At 53.7% G+C, this 17220-nt stretch overlaps 2 protein-coding genes across 3 annotated transcripts; one reads left to right on the top strand and one right to left on the bottom strand.

The window, feature by feature from the left end:
* Window positions 1-2750: 2750 nt before the first annotated feature.
* Window positions 2751-11025, bottom strand: CCS (copper chaperone for superoxide dismutase). 2 transcript variants are annotated; one of them, XM_069066419.1, is made up of 8 exons: window positions 10860-11025; window positions 10493-10565; window positions 5215-5352; window positions 4709-4886; window positions 3769-3829; window positions 3389-3466; window positions 3207-3310; window positions 2751-3116 (listed from the first exon to the last, which is right to left on the bottom strand). In XM_069066419.1, exons 1-8 carry the CDS (start codon window positions 10914-10916, stop codon window positions 2963-2965), a joined length of 843 nt encoding a protein of 280 aa, XP_068922520.1. In that variant the 5' UTR covers window positions 10917-11025; the 3' UTR covers window positions 2751-2962. The 2 variants fall into 2 exon arrangements, with proteins under 2 accessions (XP_068922520.1, XP_068922519.1); XM_069066418.1 differs by having other exon boundaries at window positions 5203-5352; window positions 10860-11024.
* A 446-nt stretch (window positions 11026-11471) lies between these two features.
* Window positions 11472-14162, top strand: CCDC87 (coiled-coil domain containing 87). The gene has a single exon (XM_069066120.1). It carries the CDS (start codon window positions 11472-11474, stop codon window positions 14160-14162), a length of 2691 nt encoding a protein of 896 aa, XP_068922221.1.
* Window positions 14163-17220: the final 3058 nt, after the last annotated feature.

Genomic DNA, 17220 nt, shown 5'->3' with positions numbered 1-17220 from the left:
CTCCTCCTTGGCAGAAGGGGGCCCATGGGGCACAAGATATACAGTCAGGCTTTGTTTTCTGTTATTTAGTTTTGTACAATCTTTGTTCTTTCTTTTTTCCACAGTTATGCCTTCCACATCAAGACTTTTCCCCATCTCCATCGATACACTGTGGGTCGGCATAAGAAATTACATGGGAAATTTGGGGGAGTTTTGCAGAAGCCATAACAACTCATGAAGGCCAGCAGATGACACAGAAAGTTTAGAGATGCAGACATGCATGAAATATACATATAAATACTGTATCATATCAACACATTTTATCTTTTAGTGCCATAAATAGACACCCTTGCTTCTTCTCTCATACGAAAGGAAGATCAAAACATTTTATGTGGATTTTCCAGATGGGGGGGGTGGGGGAGCACTGCACTTCTAACCCCAGAAATGTGGAAGGGAAAACTATATTATGAGGGATGGCTCGCTGAGAGGGGGGAGGGGATGGCATGGGACACAGGGTCAGTCAACAATCACTCATTAACCACTTACTATCTGTTAATCACCATGCTAAGTTCTGGGGATACAAAGAGACAAAAATTGTCCCTGCCCTCAAGGAGCTGACACTCTAATGTGTTGGGGGGAATGTGCAAATAACTCAGCATGTTCCAGATGTATTCAGAGCGGGAGGAGGATGTCATTGCACAGAAAGACCTCCTGCAGAAGGAGGAATCTGAACACTGAAGTGAGAGGTGAGGCAGCAGCCAGTGCAGAGAGAGATGAGAGATGGAGCTTTGTGAAGGAATAGCAGGGGAGCTGGGGAGCTGATCATGGGCAAGTAAAGGCAGCCTAGGCTGGCAACAGGTCAGGAAGGGATTTCAAGGCCAAAAACTGGAGGTTTAGACTGTAGTTTATTGAGGAGGTGAATGACATGGTCAGACCTATCGGAAGGTCATTTCAAGGGTCCAAGTGGGAGGCGATGGGGATAGTGGTGTCAGAGGAGAGAAAGGGGCACATGGAAGAGATGCTTTGAAGGTGGAAATGACAAGATTTGACACCAGATTGATTATGGAGGGTTTGTGAGTAAGGAATTGAGGATGATACCGGGGTTTTCAGCTTGGCTGACTGCAAGGATGGTGGTTTCTTCAATAAAACCCAGGAAATTGGAAAGAGGTAATGGAGGGAAGAATAATTAGTGCTGATTTTGGACATGTTGAGCTTGAGAACGTCTATGGCATGGTTCAATACGTCTAAGGGATGGTTTTTGGTTTGAAACTAAAAGCTCAGCAGAGAGATGAAGGCTGTCTATAAAGCTCTGGGAACCTGCCCTGAATCCATAGGAGCTGCTGAGATCACCGATGAGGCACTGAAGACAGTCCCACGGGTACAAACACAGTTAATTGGGAGCTAAGATCCAACAAATGAGGCTGGGGAACAGTGAACCCACAGAGAGCAGTAGTATTAAAATGCAGAGAAGAGAGTGGCTCTAACAGCAGAAGGGGACCAACAGTGGCAAAGACTGCAGAGAGGTCAGGAAAGATGAGGACAGAAAGGTCACAATATTTGGCAAGACAACATCAGTGGCTTCCAAGAGAGCAGGTCCAGCTGAGTGATGAAATCAGAAGCCAGAACACAGAAGGTTTAGAGAGTTAGGACAAATGAATCCATCATCAAAGGATCTTTCCAGGAGTTCAGCCATGGAAGGGAAAAGACAGGGAGGGAGTTAGTGGGACTGGTTGGACCAAATGAAGGCTTGCTGAGGATGAGGAACGCATGGGCACATTCATAGACAGCTAGAAGCCATAAGCAGACAGGGAACTTTTGAAGACGAGTGAGAGTGGGGATGGCAGAAGAATCGATCTGCAGGACAAGACGGGAGGCAATGGGCTCGAGGGGGCATGCAGGGGGTTTGCCTCTGGTACAGAGGAGGTAGTGGCAGAAGGCACCTGAGTGACATGAGAAGAGGAAAAGATAGTGCCTGAGTTTTCTGGAAAAGAGGTGAGGGTGGGGACAAGGTGCTATGGGAGGCTCGAGGTGGGAGAATGTCTCGAATGGTCTCTGTGCAGAGTGGGATAGTGAATTGGTTAGGAAGGGGATGTGCGTCTTGGTACAGAGAGGGTCCCACTGAGATTGGAGGACACAAATCTATAGTGCATCCAGATACCCCGCGTTCATGATTTTCAAGCAAACTGAAGGCTGCAGATGGTTTGACAAGGTGTAATCACTGCCAGGAAAGGAGATAACCATCCACAGTGGGACTGTCACCTAGGGGTCGAATTGGGCAAAGGGGAGAGAAGCCATTGTGCTGAGGAAAGGAGGGACTGAAAGTCACAGTGAGGGTGGAGAACAGGCTTAGGGGTCTTAAGGCAGAGGAAAAGACGGAATGATCCAAAATTATACTCAGATGAAGCAATCTCAGAACTCATGAACATGAAAGTGGAACCCCGGGCAGGGGGGAAGGATATCAAGGTCACAGGCTGAGGTGGGGGTGGGGGGAGGGCGTGAGAACTGATGTCCATAAAAATCAATCCATAAACTATCCATGTCCAAAAAATTAGTTTGTTTTTAAAGAAAAGAACTAGATCCTCCCTCCTTAGGGTGAGAAACCCTGTCCGTGCTGCTGCCCGACTCAGCTGATGAGTGGAAAGGGGCCTACTGAAAAACCAAGGCACCAACACAAATTACATGGACCTTCTGTCAACAGGGAAACAGGAAATAAGCTAGACACAATGTCCTTCCTCTGCCAAGGGGGGTGAAGCACAAAGACAGGCATTAAGCGTGATAGGAAAATAAACCTTTAATTTGAAGAGAAAGAGACAGGGAAGAAGAGGCCGCTCTGGGCCTGCTTGGTGCAGGGCTGGATGGCATGGTCATCTTGGATGGCTGGGCCCAGAAGGGAGGGTCGGCATTCTGATTCGACTTGATTAGAGACAGGGAGACATCACTGGAGCATCTCATGGAGAACTCAGGCCGTCCCAGCAGCGGCAGGTCAGAGGTGAGCAGGGGCCTGTGCCAGCTTCCTTCGCCCCTCGCCAGCGATGGGCCGGCCCCGCTCTTCCCAGATGGTGAGGCCATCACAGGAGCAGATCTGCTTAGGGTTCTGGAAGAGGCCGGCTGAGCGAGCAATGATGCCACAGGCTAGCCTTGGGGAGACAGAGGATGGGTCAGTCTGGGTTGGGAAGAGGTCCTTCCCACACCCAAGGGCTCCAAGCAGAGGGGGAGGGTTCCCTCACCTCTCTCCAGAGTTTCCAGTGACCTTAGAGAGTGGGTGTCCTCCCTGGCCCAGGTCATCTTCATCTGCATCAATGACCAGGCTTCGGCCAATGATGTCCCACACCTGCAGAGAAGATGGCTCTTAGGGCCTGCCTGGACAGGGGCCCCTTCCCCCACCCAGCTGGCTGCCTCAAGACCTCACCTTGAGCTTCTCGTCCTCCATTCTGAAGGTCACTCTCCCATCAGCATCAGCATAGACGTTCCCCAGATCTCCCAGGTGCTGGGAGGGACAAAATAGTTGGGAGGCCCTCCTTGCTCCCCAACCTGACTTCTGCCAGGGCAGCGAGGGCAGGAAGAACCAGAAGGTGCCTTGGCTCTCTTCCCCCTCCCACTGACCCGCTGCCACACCTGGGCTCCAGCCCCTTTGGCGGCTGTGGGCAGCCTCAGCCTAGGAACAGTCACTACCTCCCTGAGCCACAGCACCCTCACCTCTAAAATGAGGATCAGCCTGGATGTCCCCGAAAGGTCCCTTCCATCCCTAGGGCCAGGGTCCCACAATCCCTTTCTGGCACCAGCACTTACCCGGTGGGTATCCTTGGGGCCACCATGAGGCATTCCATCAGGGTTGAAGTGGTCTCCACAGCTACAACCCAAAGGCATTTTGTGGGCATGGAGGATCCACCCACCCTCACCAACTTCCGATACTCCTGGATTCTGTGTCCCTGACATTAAATGTTCAGGAGCTAAAGAGTTGGCTGGTGGATGGACCTGGTCCCGTAGGGGCTTGTGAACACTTCTGCTCATTTTTCCTCCTGAAGCCCCTGGCCCCTCCCTCCCCACCATTGTATCCACTCCCCTCAGAATACCAAGGGGCACCGTCCTTTTCAGCAAGGACCACAAAGCCTCATGGGCCTTCTGGGCAGATTTCTGAGGCCCCTAAGCACTATTGCACATCTCTCTTTAGCAAGCAGTCGGCAAGTCTTTTTTAAGCTCTTCTGGCGTGCCAAGTCCTGTGCGAGCACTGGAATACAAGGAGAAAAGGGGCCAGCCCCGGCCCTCAAGGAGCTTCCTCAGGAGAGGCAATAAATTCATGGATGGGGAAACCAAGTCCACATACAAATGAGCACAAAGTGACTGGATGGAGAGGCAGGATGCTGATGGGGGAAAGAGGAAAGGGCCTCTGAGGGGCACAAGGACAAGGGCATTCCAGGCAGGGTGGGCAGACATATAGGAGCGAAGAGGCAGAGGGAACGTCCCATGTGGGGAAGCTGCAGATAAACTGCTTAGGCTGGACGGGTGAACAGGCGAAGGAGACCAGTCTGGAAGGGGAGGTTGGGCCTGAAATGCCAAAGGAGTCTGTGTGGCATCCGGCAGCAGTACTGAGCCAATGAAACTCCTTAAGGGAGTGACAGAGTTTGGGGGTTATGTGTTCTGCCCTCCTTCCACAGTCTGCTGGCTCCTCAAGATGTCTGGGAGCCTAGAAAGGAGGGAGAAACAGCCAGGGAAAAGTCATCCTACCCACCTCGCACAGTTCTGGGTCAAGTCCCCATACTGATGGACATGGAGGCCATGGGGCCCAGGGTCCAGGCCATCGATGGTCCCCTCAATCAGGCAGCACTGGGGAGACACTTGTAGGAAGCGCACGACTCCCTGCACGGCCCCAGGCTTCCCCAACATGGCCACAGCCGCCCCCAGGTTCTCTGTAAGACCGTGACAGAAGAAGGTGAGCTGCCTTCCCCAGGCCACCCTGACTGCTCCCCCCTACCCTGGTCCCAGGTTTCCTTTTCCCTAACAATGATGAGCCCTCCTTTTCCTAGGATGTGGAGACCCCTAGTACCCAAAGACTTCTTCCTTGTCAGAAGCCAAGAATCTGGCTTTAAGCGTCCTCCCCACCCCTGTCCCAGGTTTCCTTCAGGCCTCAAGTCCCTTTCCAAAGCCACTAAGTTTGCTCTCCTCTCACTCTGGTTCTGCTCCTCTTCTAGAACCTAAATCCCCTTCCCTGCCCCGACCTAAGACCTGGGTTCTCACGAAGCATGTGGCTGCCCATGCCCTTGAGCACTGCCTGGCGTCCCGTATTTTCCAGGAGACTCTGCACCTCATGGCTGGGCAAGGTGGTGGTCACGAGGACACTCTGATTCTCCAGCTGTGCCTCCACTTCCTGGATCCCTGTGAGAACAAAGAGGAAGAGACAGCAACAAAGGGATGAAGGGGGGAGGACCCAGGGCACCTGAGTCCACAACAGCCCCTCCCATAGCACAGATGTGAGTCCCAAGTGACCACAGATGAGGCAGTGCCCACATTTCATGAGAGGCCTTGGGATGGACACCTCGGCTCCAATGCCAACACAGCTGGCAACCCTCAGTGGGCCCCTGGGCCTGGGGCGCTCCCTTCTTTGGCAGGGATAGCAGATGGCCTTACTCAGGCCTGTTCCACGCCTCTCTGAGGGAGGGGCCCACAGACCCATGGAAAGATTTCCAGGGCTTGAATGGGGCAAACAAAACCAAACAAAGTCCTCTTTCTTTTCACTGCCTATATACGAAATTTAGCATTTCCTCTGACTATTTAAAAACATGATTCTGAGAAGGGATCCACTGGCTTCACCAGACAGATTGCCTAAGCAGTCTTGGACACAAACATGGTGAAGAGGCTGGCTCTAAAAGGAAGATGAGTCTGGCAGGGGAGACAGTCATGGAGCACCTAAGCCCCCACCTGGATGAAGAATAGCCCAGTGTGGCAGCTGGGGCAGGGTGGGGGAGGGCAAGCAGAGGATCTGGTTTCAAATCCCAATTCAGCCTCTTGCTACCTTGGGCAAGTTGCAACCTCTCTGACCTTTGCTTTGGCAGAAACACAGACTTCGAGTGTTGGAAGGCACTTTGGCAACATCTGGACTGACCCCCTGGGCTGGGCTCTAGAGGCAGGGCTGCCCCTGGAAGGAGGCCAGCGCCTTCTACTTTGGGCCGCCTCTGTTTGGGTGTGAGAGCAGGCTTCCAGGAGCTTTAAGGAACTTCAAGGGTTGCAATGCACAGGAAGGCTCTGCCTTGCTCTGCTGGGCCCAAGGGGACAGAACCACGAGTCATGAATGGGGAGAAGAGGCAGACACAGCCTCCAGTTTGGTGGAAGGGAAAAGTGCCCTCTGACGGCCAGCAGAGCAAGGGTTTCTCCTCCTTCCTGGACCAGTCCTCCAAATACTTGATGATGGGGTCCCCTCTGTTGTCTCTTTTCCAGCCTCAGCATCCCAGCTCCTCTGACTAATCTTCAAGGCCTTTCTCTACCCTGTGGGCCTTCCTCTGGATACACCAGCTTATCCCTGGGTGGCACACTGGACAGCCCAGATGTAGTCTGATGGGCCAAGCCCAGGGGGCTAGGGCCTCTCTGCTTTCTGGGCTGTTCCATCATGCTACAGGACTGATCCAAACAGCTAGCCATGCACAAAGCTGCCATAATTGTTATAAGCGCTTCCCTCATGTCCCTTCATTCCATGCTCATGACAAGTCCCATGAGGGAAGTGCTGAGAGAGTCCCTGCCCAGGGCCACCCTGCTTACTCTGACCACTTTGGATGACTCAACAATGTCGATCAATGCAATGGTCAACGAGCCCTCCAGGGGGTGCCTTCTGATAATGAGAGCAGCCAGAGCCAATGGCTGGGGCTGTTGGCTTATACTTCTTGGTTACTAGGGAGGGATTAAAAACTGTTTCTGGAAGGAAGCAGTATTGAGGACGCAGTGACAGCCATAAAAAAATTAAATTAAATTTTAAAAACGATAAGAACCTAGTAAAGCATTTTTTTGAACAGAAGGGGAGGGAAAAGCAGACAAGTGGGAAAGCTTTGGAAGTGACGTGCCTGCCACGCCAGGCTGCGGGGAGGCTGCACGCGGGGAGGCTGCCCACTTCTCTGTAGTAGGAAAGGCTAACATTTGGAAGCATCTGTCAAGGCCAGAACAGCAAAAACAAGCCTGAAATTTGTTTTAAAAAGCTGTGTTTGAGCCGGGACCTCCCTCCCATTAGGCTAACCTGCTTTTCAGTTTTGCCAGGCCGTCCTCATTCTGAATCTGGGCTGCTCTGCCTTTGGAGGCGGCTAGATTTGGCCCAATGATCCCAGAGCCTCACGGCTCCAGCAGAGGAGCCCAGCCTGTCAGCTCATGCCCCAGGCACTTCTGTACATTTGGTGGGCACACCATCTGTGCTTTTTAGTCCTTAATAAGACATGCTGAACAGCCCCAGGTCACACAGAGGCCTGAGCACACTCCTCTCCAAACTGGGGTCCAACCATCAAGGACTACCCTGGAGGTCCAGCCAGGTAGCTGGGTCTAGAGCCAACAGGACCAAAAAGGAAACAAGCTAAGCAGGGCATAACCTGCCTCTGCCAGAGGAGGGAGGGAAGGAGGCATGAAAGCAGGGGAGAACAAGGATGAGTCCATCCCAGGGGTCCAAGGACGGGCCAGCCACCAAAACCCTGACTCCAAGGGGCTCCCCTTCCTAGCAAACCCTGAGGGGCCACACAGGTCCATCTTCTCTCGCTGCCTTTCAGACTCTAGGGACCCTCGTGGCTCCAGACTGGGGAGGATGGCAGAGCAGTAGAGGAGCTAAGGGATGATAGCTTAGAGGATCCTCCTTCTTTCCTGGTGTCCTGGGGAAGCCCTCGTGGAGAGGCCAGGAGAGGCCTAATTGTTCCATGTGCCTGACCTGGCCCCCTAAAGCATGAGGATATGCCTAGCTAGTGTCTTTTTGTCACTGGGGGAAGGGGTTGGGGCACTGTGGTTCAACCAATGGGACTCTGGACTGAAAATCAGGCACATGCCACAGCTAGCTGTGGGGCCACGGCAGGCCCTTCCCTCCCTGCTCAGGGCTTCAGTTTCCTCATCTGAACAATGAGGGACTGTCATATAATTAAACGCTGGGATGCTCATTCCCAGCCTCCCTGGCCTTGGTTTCCTCCAAAGAGCTCATCAAGATATGGCGGGGAGATCATTTTCACAGTTCCAGCTATTTCTCAGACTGGACCCAGGGCTTAATCTAGAAAAGGGATCTCCCAGTCAGGAGAACCCTTCCTCAAAGCAGGCCAGGCTAGCCTCTAGTCTGTAACTGCTGGCCTTCCAGTGTGGCCCAGGAGGGCCCTCAAAGGCATGGCCGCTCTCTGGATGAGCCTGACCAGAGAAGGTATGGGAAGCAAAAGGAGCCCAGGGTTGCCTGACTGCAGGGCCCGCTCATGACCCCTAGCCAAACCCCTCCAGGTGGAAGGATTCCAGGGCCTTCGGGATTTGGAGTGAGACTAGTAAGGCAAAGACACCACTTGGGGGCCTTGGGGCCATCCCTTGCCCTTCTTGAGCTTCATCTACTAAATCCAGCCCTGCACTCATATCTATTTATCTGGGTACAAGAGAAATGTAAATTGACCTTTGGGGAATAAGGAGGTGGGGCACCAAGGAAGGCTCCAGAACAATGGGGTGGCTGAGCTGAACCTTGAAGGTACATAAGGGTCCCAAGAACCAGAGATAAGAAGGGAAGGCATCCTAGGCAGGGGAGACAGGCTGTGCAAAGATATGGAAGAAGGGAGATGAAGGAGGAATAAGGCCATCTGGCTGCAACACAGACTATGGAGCAGAAAGATCCAGCCAATTAGGCTGGCAGAGCCAGGGCGCCAAGGACTCCCAATGCCAAAGAGGAGTAGAGCTTGTCTTAAAGGAGAGAGCAGAAGAGAGTGAGAGAGGAGGAGGAGAAGCAGAGGAAGAAGGGAGGAGAACAAGAGAGAGAGGGAGAGGAAAAGGGGGAAGGAGGGAGAGGGAGAGAGAAAGGGAGAGAGAGAGAGAGAGAGAGAGAGAGAGAGAGAGAGAGAGAGAGAGAGAGGAAAAGGGGGAAGGAGAGAGGGAGAAAGAGAAAGGGAGAGGGAGAAAGAGAGAGAGAATGAGAGAGGGAGGGAGGGGGAGAGAGAGGAGAGAGAGGAGAGAGGGGGGGAGGGAGAGAGAGAAAGAGGAGAGAGGGAAGGAGGGAGAGAGAGAAAGACGGGGAGAGACAGAGGGAGCAAGAGAGGAGAGAGAGACAGAGAGAGGGAGAGGGAGAGAGAGAAAGGGAGAGAAGAGAGAGGAGAGGGAGAAAGAGAGAGGGGGAGGGAGGGAGAGAGAAAGAGAAAGAGAGGAGAGAGGGAGGGAGAGAGAGAGAGGAAGAGGAGAGGAAGAGAGGAGAGCAAGAGAGAGGGAGAGGAAAAGGGGGAAGGAGGGAGGGAGAGAGAGACAGAGAGTGGAGAGAGAGAGGGAGAGAGAGAGGGAGATGGGGAGAGAGAGAGAGGGAGGGAGGGAGGGAGAGAGAGAGGAAAGAGAGGGAGAGGAAAAGGGAGGAGGGAGGGACAAAGAGAGCAAGAGAGGAGAGAGAGAGGGAGAGAAGAGAGAGGAGAGGGAGAGAGAGAAAGAGAGAGAGAGAGATAAAGCACAGGGGAGAGTTCCAGGGGAAAGGTGTGGTCAGACCCCGCTTCTGGGGTAGATGATCTTGGCAGCCACACAGAGGCTGGACTGCAGAGGGGTAAGGCTAGAAACAAAGCCGTTGGTCCAGGGAGCTGGTGCTGAGGCCTCCCTGGAACAGGGAGCTGGGAAAGGGCAGAAGGGGCAACTCATTGCTTGAGCATCTGCCCCAGGGCCAGGAATTCAGAAGGGCTTTGTGGGAGGTGGGCCCTGAGCTGCACCCTGAAAGACGACAGCAAGGTAACACGGTGAGCAGAGCACCAGCCCTGTAGTCAGGAGGACCTAAGTTCAAATCCGGCCTCAGACACTTAACACTTACTAGCCGTGAGACTTTGGGCAAGTCACTTAACCCCAACTGCCCTGCCCTCTCCCCTCCAAAAAGCAAAAGAAAGACCGCAGAGGTGGGGAGGGTGGCATTCCTCCAGGGGGCATGCCTTAGGAACTTCAGCGGGTGAGAAGGGGGTACACCCCCATCCAGAGAGGTGCCCAGCAGGCTGCTGGAGATGGGCTGGATTGAGATAACCCAGAGGTATAGAGCAGAGAAGACAAAGGGAGCTGTGAGATCAGCCAGGGGGAACCAAGAGGACAAAGCCTTGGGGTGCTCCCAAACCTGGGGGGCAGGAAGATGCAGCAAAGATGGGGAAGGGTGGGGTGGGCAGACAAGAGGGGGAGGCGGGGGCGGTTTGCAGAAGGGTCAAGGTGAAGCAGCCTCCAGAAACACACTTTGGCAGTCCTAAACCTGGGCGCTGCCCGAGGCCATGCGGCCACGCCTCCGCGCTTTTACTGATGGGGAAACTGAGGCTCAGAGAAGGCAGGAGGCGGGAAGGAAGGGATGCGAACTCAAGGCTCTCACCTGCCACGCCACGCAGGGATGTCTGTACCGTGTCCACGCAGCTCTGGCAGCTCATTTGCACAGCGAACTCCAGCTGTGGGAGACAGGGCTAGACTGGTCGGGGGAGGGCAGAGTGGGAGGGCGGGGCCATGCTGGACAGGGGAGGGACTATGCTGGTGAGGGGAGGGGTTATGTTGATCAGAGGAGTGGAAGGGCGGGGCCGTGCCGATGGGGCGGGGACAGAAGCGAGGGGTGTGACCATGCCAAGTAGGGGAGGTACTTCCCAACCCCACGTGACTCCCCCCCCCCACCCCTTTCCCAACAAGGGCTCCCTTGGAGTGCGATCGGCCCGGCCGCCCTCCCTACTGAGATCCTCTTGCCCCCTCACCGTGCATGCCGTCTTGCTGTCCCCAACCTGCGCGGGCGCAGCTACAGCAGAAGTCATCTTCAACCTTCCAAAACCAGCACGACTCTCCCAGTGACGCCTGAAGTCGACTGGTGGGGCGGGGCCATGAGACCTTTGGCCTCTTTTACGTATTCACAAGCGGGTATAGACTCCGCCCTCTCCTCGCGTTTCAGGACTCAAGTTAGCCATTCACCAGACAGATGGACAGAAAAGAGGCGGAGTCACGACCCCGCCCCCCCCCCCAACCCCGTCGCAGTCTGGACTAATAGACTCCTCCCCTTTCCTCCTCAGGACCTCGGTTAGCCACTCACCAATCAAAAGCGTCCAGAGGGGGCGGTATCGTCCAACTCCCGGCTCCTAGGTTCAGCCCTCTCGCCCGTCTTCCCGACCGCGTACGTCCATTGGCCAGGCTCGAGATCCCAGCGGTTCTGCCCCTTCCTTTTCCGGTGTCTGTCGCCATAGCGACGCGTCCTGGCGGTTTAGAGGCTCTGGACAAAACAGCCTCGGTGCTGGGTGTCAGGTGTGAGAGCCCATGCTTCAGGGGTCTGAGGTTCCCGGTGCCAGGTGCTCGGGGGTCAAGTAGCAGCCGCAGCGATGGAGAGCAGGAAGAACGGGATGGGGCGAAGGAAGCGGCGGCGGCGGCCGCCGTCGGACAGGACGGCGGACCCGGAGCTCCAGAAGCTGTACCATCGGCTTCTGCAGCCGCTGTCACTGTTCCCGAGCGAGGAGGCACGGATCCCTCCGACCCCCGAGCCGCTGCCCACGACTCAGCAGACCAAGAGTGACAGACGAGTGGGCCGGGACTCCTACTTCATGGAGCAGCTGTCTCCGGGCTCGCTGTGCTTGTTGGTGTCGGAGCGGCTGTCCCGCGTGGGCCACGCGCCCGAAGTGCCCCCTGAGGGCCGGCGGCGGCTGGCCGAGGTCATCCTGTCCGAGGTGCAGTACGGCTGGCAGATGCCGCAGCCCGAGCCGGGCCTCAACGCGCGGGAGCAGCAGAAACTTCGGCAGCGCGTGGAGGCTCACGTGGTGCTGTCCTCAGAGCAGCTGTTCCTGCGCTACCTGCACCTGCTGATCACCCTGTCGGTGCCCGAGTCCGTGCTCACCGAGCCGGCCACGCTCACGCGCCTGTCTGCCTGCCTGGCCTCCGACTGCTCCCGCTTCCTCACCAGCCCCGTCGTCTACCGCCGCCTGGTTTCCGACTTCAAAGACCTGCAGGGCCTCAGCTCCTTCCTGAAGAAGAGCACGGGGGCCATCAAGCCGGACCATTTCCGCAAGCAGGCCCTCATTCCACAGCAAACCATTGGCACCTTCCAGGCGTCCAAGCTCTGCCCTCTGCCCTGGCCACACAGCACGGGCTTCTCCCAGATCCCGTGCTCGGCCCTGAATATGAGTTATCTGATTCACTTGAGTCGGCCGGCAGACTTCCTAGGCAGGCCCTGTCTGGACCGTTTAAAGGGGCTACGGTCCATCCCGGACCTGGACCAGAGGAAGTACCTGCGCTGGCTGCCTACTCTAGCCCCCAGGCCTCCCAAGGCTCTTGAGGTTGGCCCTGCCCAGAAGGCTGTCTCAGGGATTTTGGGCTTGACGGGAGATCTGGATTTGGTGACCTTCTTGCGGCTCCATAACCCCCGGAAGTGTCGCTCTTTGCCCAGCCTGAGAGAGGGTTGGAAGCTTTCAAATGAGCTGGGCATACGTCCTCCTCCCCCTCGAACTTTGACCCCTCTCATCCTAGGCTGTGAGACCCAAACAGAGGCCTTCATCGGCTCAGCTTCAGAGCACCTCAAGCACATGATGAAAAACTTTGAGGTGGAGCTATCCAAGAAGCCCCAGCAGAGATCTGCCCTGCCCCCTCTCCTCGGAGCCCTAACCAGGGGCCCAAAAGGCAGTCACCGAATGGAAGAACTGCAGAAGACCCTGAAGAGTCTCCAAGAAGAAGAAGCCTCAGGAAAGTGGGACCATAAGCCCAACTTCGGAGCCGCTGTGCATCCCCAGCCAGTCACAGTGGCCCTGAAGCTGAAGGATCAGAGCGTGCTGCAGGCAGCCGCTGTCCGAGTCTCTGAGCGGGTTTTCCACGACAGCTTCTTTGTGAAGGAGGAGAATGTCCTCTATAATCACCTGTCAGGCGAGTTGGACAGCAAGATCTTGGAAGACCTGGACTCTGTCCTCTTTGCTGGGGCTAGCATCCAGGAGATCTACAGTGAGCTTCTGAGCCGAGTCTCTGCTGACTATTTGCTCTTTGATAAGGGGCCCCTGGTGGAGCCCACGTCAGAAAAGGACTGGTCAAGCCTTATGGCCTCAAGCTTCCTGTACAGAGACCCCAAGTATCGAATCATCAACCCTGTTCTGGATGGTATTGGAAAGCACAGAATACATTCCTTAAACTTGGATCCATTTCCCCCACCACCGACTCCCCAGCTGCCTAAGCAGTGGGTCAAAAGGAAGACCTCATGGATGCGCTGGTGGCAAGCCACATTGACCCCAGACGACTACTTCTTGTACCTGGCCACTCAGGACTGTGATTTTCTCCACGTGATCTTCCACATGTACCCAGAAGAGGAACCCATCCATGCTCCTATCGTCATCAAAGACACCCTGGAACTTCCACCCCTGCCTCCGATGGTACAGGAGGAGGATGCCGGGGAGTTCGTGCCAGGCATCTGGGATGCCAACTCTGTCCTAGAGGATGGCCTGGGAGCTGAAGGGAGCAAAGCCCTAGGGGACCACAGGAAAGTGAAGCGACTTCAGAGGCGCCTGGAGAGAATCTGGGAAGCCCTGCAGGTGCCAGACAAAGACCGGCTGGACATGGCCATCAAGTACAGCACCAACGCCCGAGTCGGGCAGCTCCCTGCCCTGGTGACCGCCTGGGAGAAGGCCTTGCAGCCCATCCAGGAGCGGGAGCTCTTGTTAGCCCAGCTGGAACACTTCGAGCAAGAAGCCTCTGACCCCAATCGCTTCTTCCTGAAGGTCGATTATGACCTCTGGCGCTGGACAGAAGAGTCCCAGATCCGCAGCAATTTGTATGAGAAGATCAGTAGAGTGGAGACCTTGCTGACCAGGCTCCTGCGAGACATTCAGATTGCCTTTGGGGAGTCGGTGACATACAAGGGGCGCTGCTATCTGGAGAAGATGAAGAGGGACAAAGTGGAGATGTTGTACTGGTTGCAGCAAGAACGACGGGCTAAGAAGCTAGTCCGGGTCCAAAAGGGCTCACGACTGCCTTCCCTTAACCCTAAAAACACAGGAAACTCAGAAAATGGCCTCATTCCCTCTCCCAGAAATTTCTAAATAGCAACCATTCCCCCCTTCTCCAGTCCCTGTCCCCGTTTGTCCCCAAAATGAATCAACCTGGTGATAGAAATCTATTTAAGAAATCCAGGTCCCCAGGGCAGAGGTGGGGGGTGGGGAGGAGGAGGGGGGCTAGGAACATATGACTTCTAATTAGGGAGATCTTAGTTGGGTTCATACTTTCTTATAACAAATACTGTAGCTATAGGATGAAAATTGCTGTTTTACCAAAGGCTCTGCAGGTCCAAAGTAGACCAGCTAATTTCAAGTCCTTCTCCATCAGCATGGCCAAGTTCTGGTCAAATAATTGCAAAATAATTGGGTCGGAACCTTAGTATTTTGTGAAATGGGACTCGCCCAGTAAAACAAAAGAGAGGGACCCTCTTTAGCAACTCATTCTACTCCAATTGTAAGGGAGGCTTGCTTTGAGCTTAGTTGCTGAAGAAGAATTTTTTTTTATGGTCTCTCTCAGGTCTGGCTTAATCAACAGTTACAGAAGGCTGTGGCTGGCTGATAGCGTATGACTTGGCTCCATCCTACTCCCGCGGCTCCTGATATCAGTGCTCCAGCTGTATTTCTCTCTCTTAGCCCTATGAAGAGTAGGGTTGACACCATCAGTGACCCCAAAGACACAAGGGAGCATCTTGAAACTTTGCTGGCAGGGGCTTTGATTAGGGAAGAGTCTGGAGAAAGACAATGTGTGCATTGTCTTGGTTGCCTGTGGAGCTTAGGGGGGGCAGGTGGCATGAAACCCCTCAGTATCTGAGGATGGGATGGAAAGGCAAACAACACACTAAGCCAGCTTTTCACTTTTGTCTCAGATATAGACCCTGACCTTTTCCCTCAAAGATCCCACAGTTCCCTCACTTCTGTCCCCTGTGGCTGGGTTTAGAGAATGCTCAACAACCCAGGTTATGATACTCAGCCAATTACACATCTACTAGGGACCCTGTGCCCCAGCCTCAGGGAATTTTATTTTTTTTTTAACCAAAGTTTCTTAGAGGAGGTAGCATCCAAACAAGGCTGTTAGTGATTAGGAAAGAGTTTCACTGACCACCTGAGCCGGAATGTGGAAGGGGGAGAAGGAATATGCTTTCATCCTGGCTCCTTTCCCCTAAGCCCTGGGATTTCTCTGCTTGGTTCACTTTGGATAGTACGACCCAGTCTCCCCAGTATGGACTACCTCATTATCAGCTTCACTGTGGGCCCTATAGGAGTAAATGGACACATCACAAATGGAAAGATTCAAGTTTTCTTTATTATAACAAGATGAAATTATGCAGTCATACAAGCAACTAGACAATCAGCCTTGAACATCTGGTTTGATTTTCTGATATAGTCAAATTTTAACATTTGTTCACCAATCAAAATTGCACATACAATCATTTCAAACCTGTAAAATGTGTGTGTGTGTGTATGTGTTTATGTGGGTGTAAATGTGTGTATGTGTATTTTGTTGTTTGTCCTTCATTCTCGAAGAGGACCGTGACATTAGGGAGGTGATGCCAACTCGGGCAAGTAAATTGGATTTAAGTGACTTCCTCACTTAGGAAGTCACCTTTCTGTTCTGGAGCCATCTGGGTCCAGATGAGGACCACTGGGGGTGGCCCTGATGCAGTGGGAAATCTAGGCACTGAGGAGTTGATTGTCACAAGTAGTAAGCTTCAAAGGCAAAAATTAAGCCCAGAGTTTCCCCATTCTCAGGACAATGTCCATTTTAGAGCATTTCCTGACTTGCTATCAGGGCCAGAAGATCATCAGTTTAGAAATGGAAGGGCCCCAGCCCAAGCCTTCCTTTTACAGACCAGGAGGCTGAGGCCCTGAGGGGATGTAATTCTAGGAGAGCCAAATCCAGCATTCTCTCCACTGGGCCATGTTGCAATGGGAGGGATTTCAGAGGCTACCCAGTCCTACCCCATGATTTTATATGTAATACTTAGGCCCAAACACATAGTCTACATGTATAGACGTGACTGACATAGCATAGATAGTCTCCATGGTCTGGGCCACCTCTGAGGAGGGGAAGAGAGACTAGGGCCAGGCCTTCACCACTTACACCTGGTCTGAAGGCCAGGGCAAGTAGGCCTCAGAAGCCCTGCAAGGTGGGTCCCCTTTCCTCATCTGGCCCTCTCAGAATCCTGGTGCTTTAGGGGATGACAGATTCTGAACAAGCTCCCTTTACTGCTTTTAACGGGAGGGCGGCCTTGTGCTTATATTTCCCAGCTTCTTGGTAAATATCAAAGGCTGGTTCCATGAAAGACCATCACAGATAGGGAATATTGAGCAAACCCATTTTTCCAAGCAGAACAAACCAGCAGGAATGAGAGAGATTCCAGAGATTAGAATCCACCAAAGAATATTCATGAGGGAGGGAAGGAGGGAGATGAGATACCGGGAGAGAAGGATCACCCAGAGAATGTCCATTTTCAGAAAGCCTCTAGAATTTCAAGCAAGTCCAGTAATGTGATGGCGTCAGCTTCTCACACGTCTGCCATTTAGAAGTCTGTGTCTACTGCCCCCTGAACTGTCCTCTGTCCAAACATCTTTCCCCAAGAGTGTTAGGTTCCTGGTGAAAGTCTTTCCTGAGACCTCTTCTCCCCCCATTCTCCTCTGCCCTCTGTCTTCCCTGCTGCCATTTGGGCACCAGGTACCTTATTCTCACCTACCCCAAACAAATTTTCTGGGTGTGAAGAGCCTTTCTGATGACTGCCCACCTCCAGCCTTCTCCCTGCCAATCTCCCTTCTTCCTGTGCTAAGCTCCAGTTACAAAGCAAGGCAAAAGGCAGTTCACTGCCCTTGAGAAGCTCACAGTCTAATGGGAGAGATGACAGCTACACGACCTTGTACAAAAGACAGCCAGATGAAATAAATCAGATAAAACCAATGGAGTAAGTCAGGTGGTAGAGAGTTAAGAAGAGAGGGAGAGGAGAGGAGAGGAGAGGAAAGGAGAGGAGAGGAGAGGAGAGAAGAGGAGAGGAGAGGGCAGGAGAGGAGAAGAGAGGGAGAAGAGAGGAGAGGACAGGAGAGGAGAAGAGAGGAGAGGGGAGGAGAGGAGAGG

Source organism: Petaurus breviceps, unplaced genomic scaffold (assembly GCF_028583685.1).
Source record: "Petaurus breviceps papuanus isolate PSGF00001 unplaced genomic scaffold, PetGlider_PUasm1.0 90721, whole genome shotgun sequence".
Taxonomy (NCBI): Eukaryota; Metazoa; Chordata; class Mammalia; order Diprotodontia; family Petauridae; genus Petaurus; species Petaurus breviceps.
This window is presented reverse-complemented; position numbering and strand designations above follow the sequence as displayed.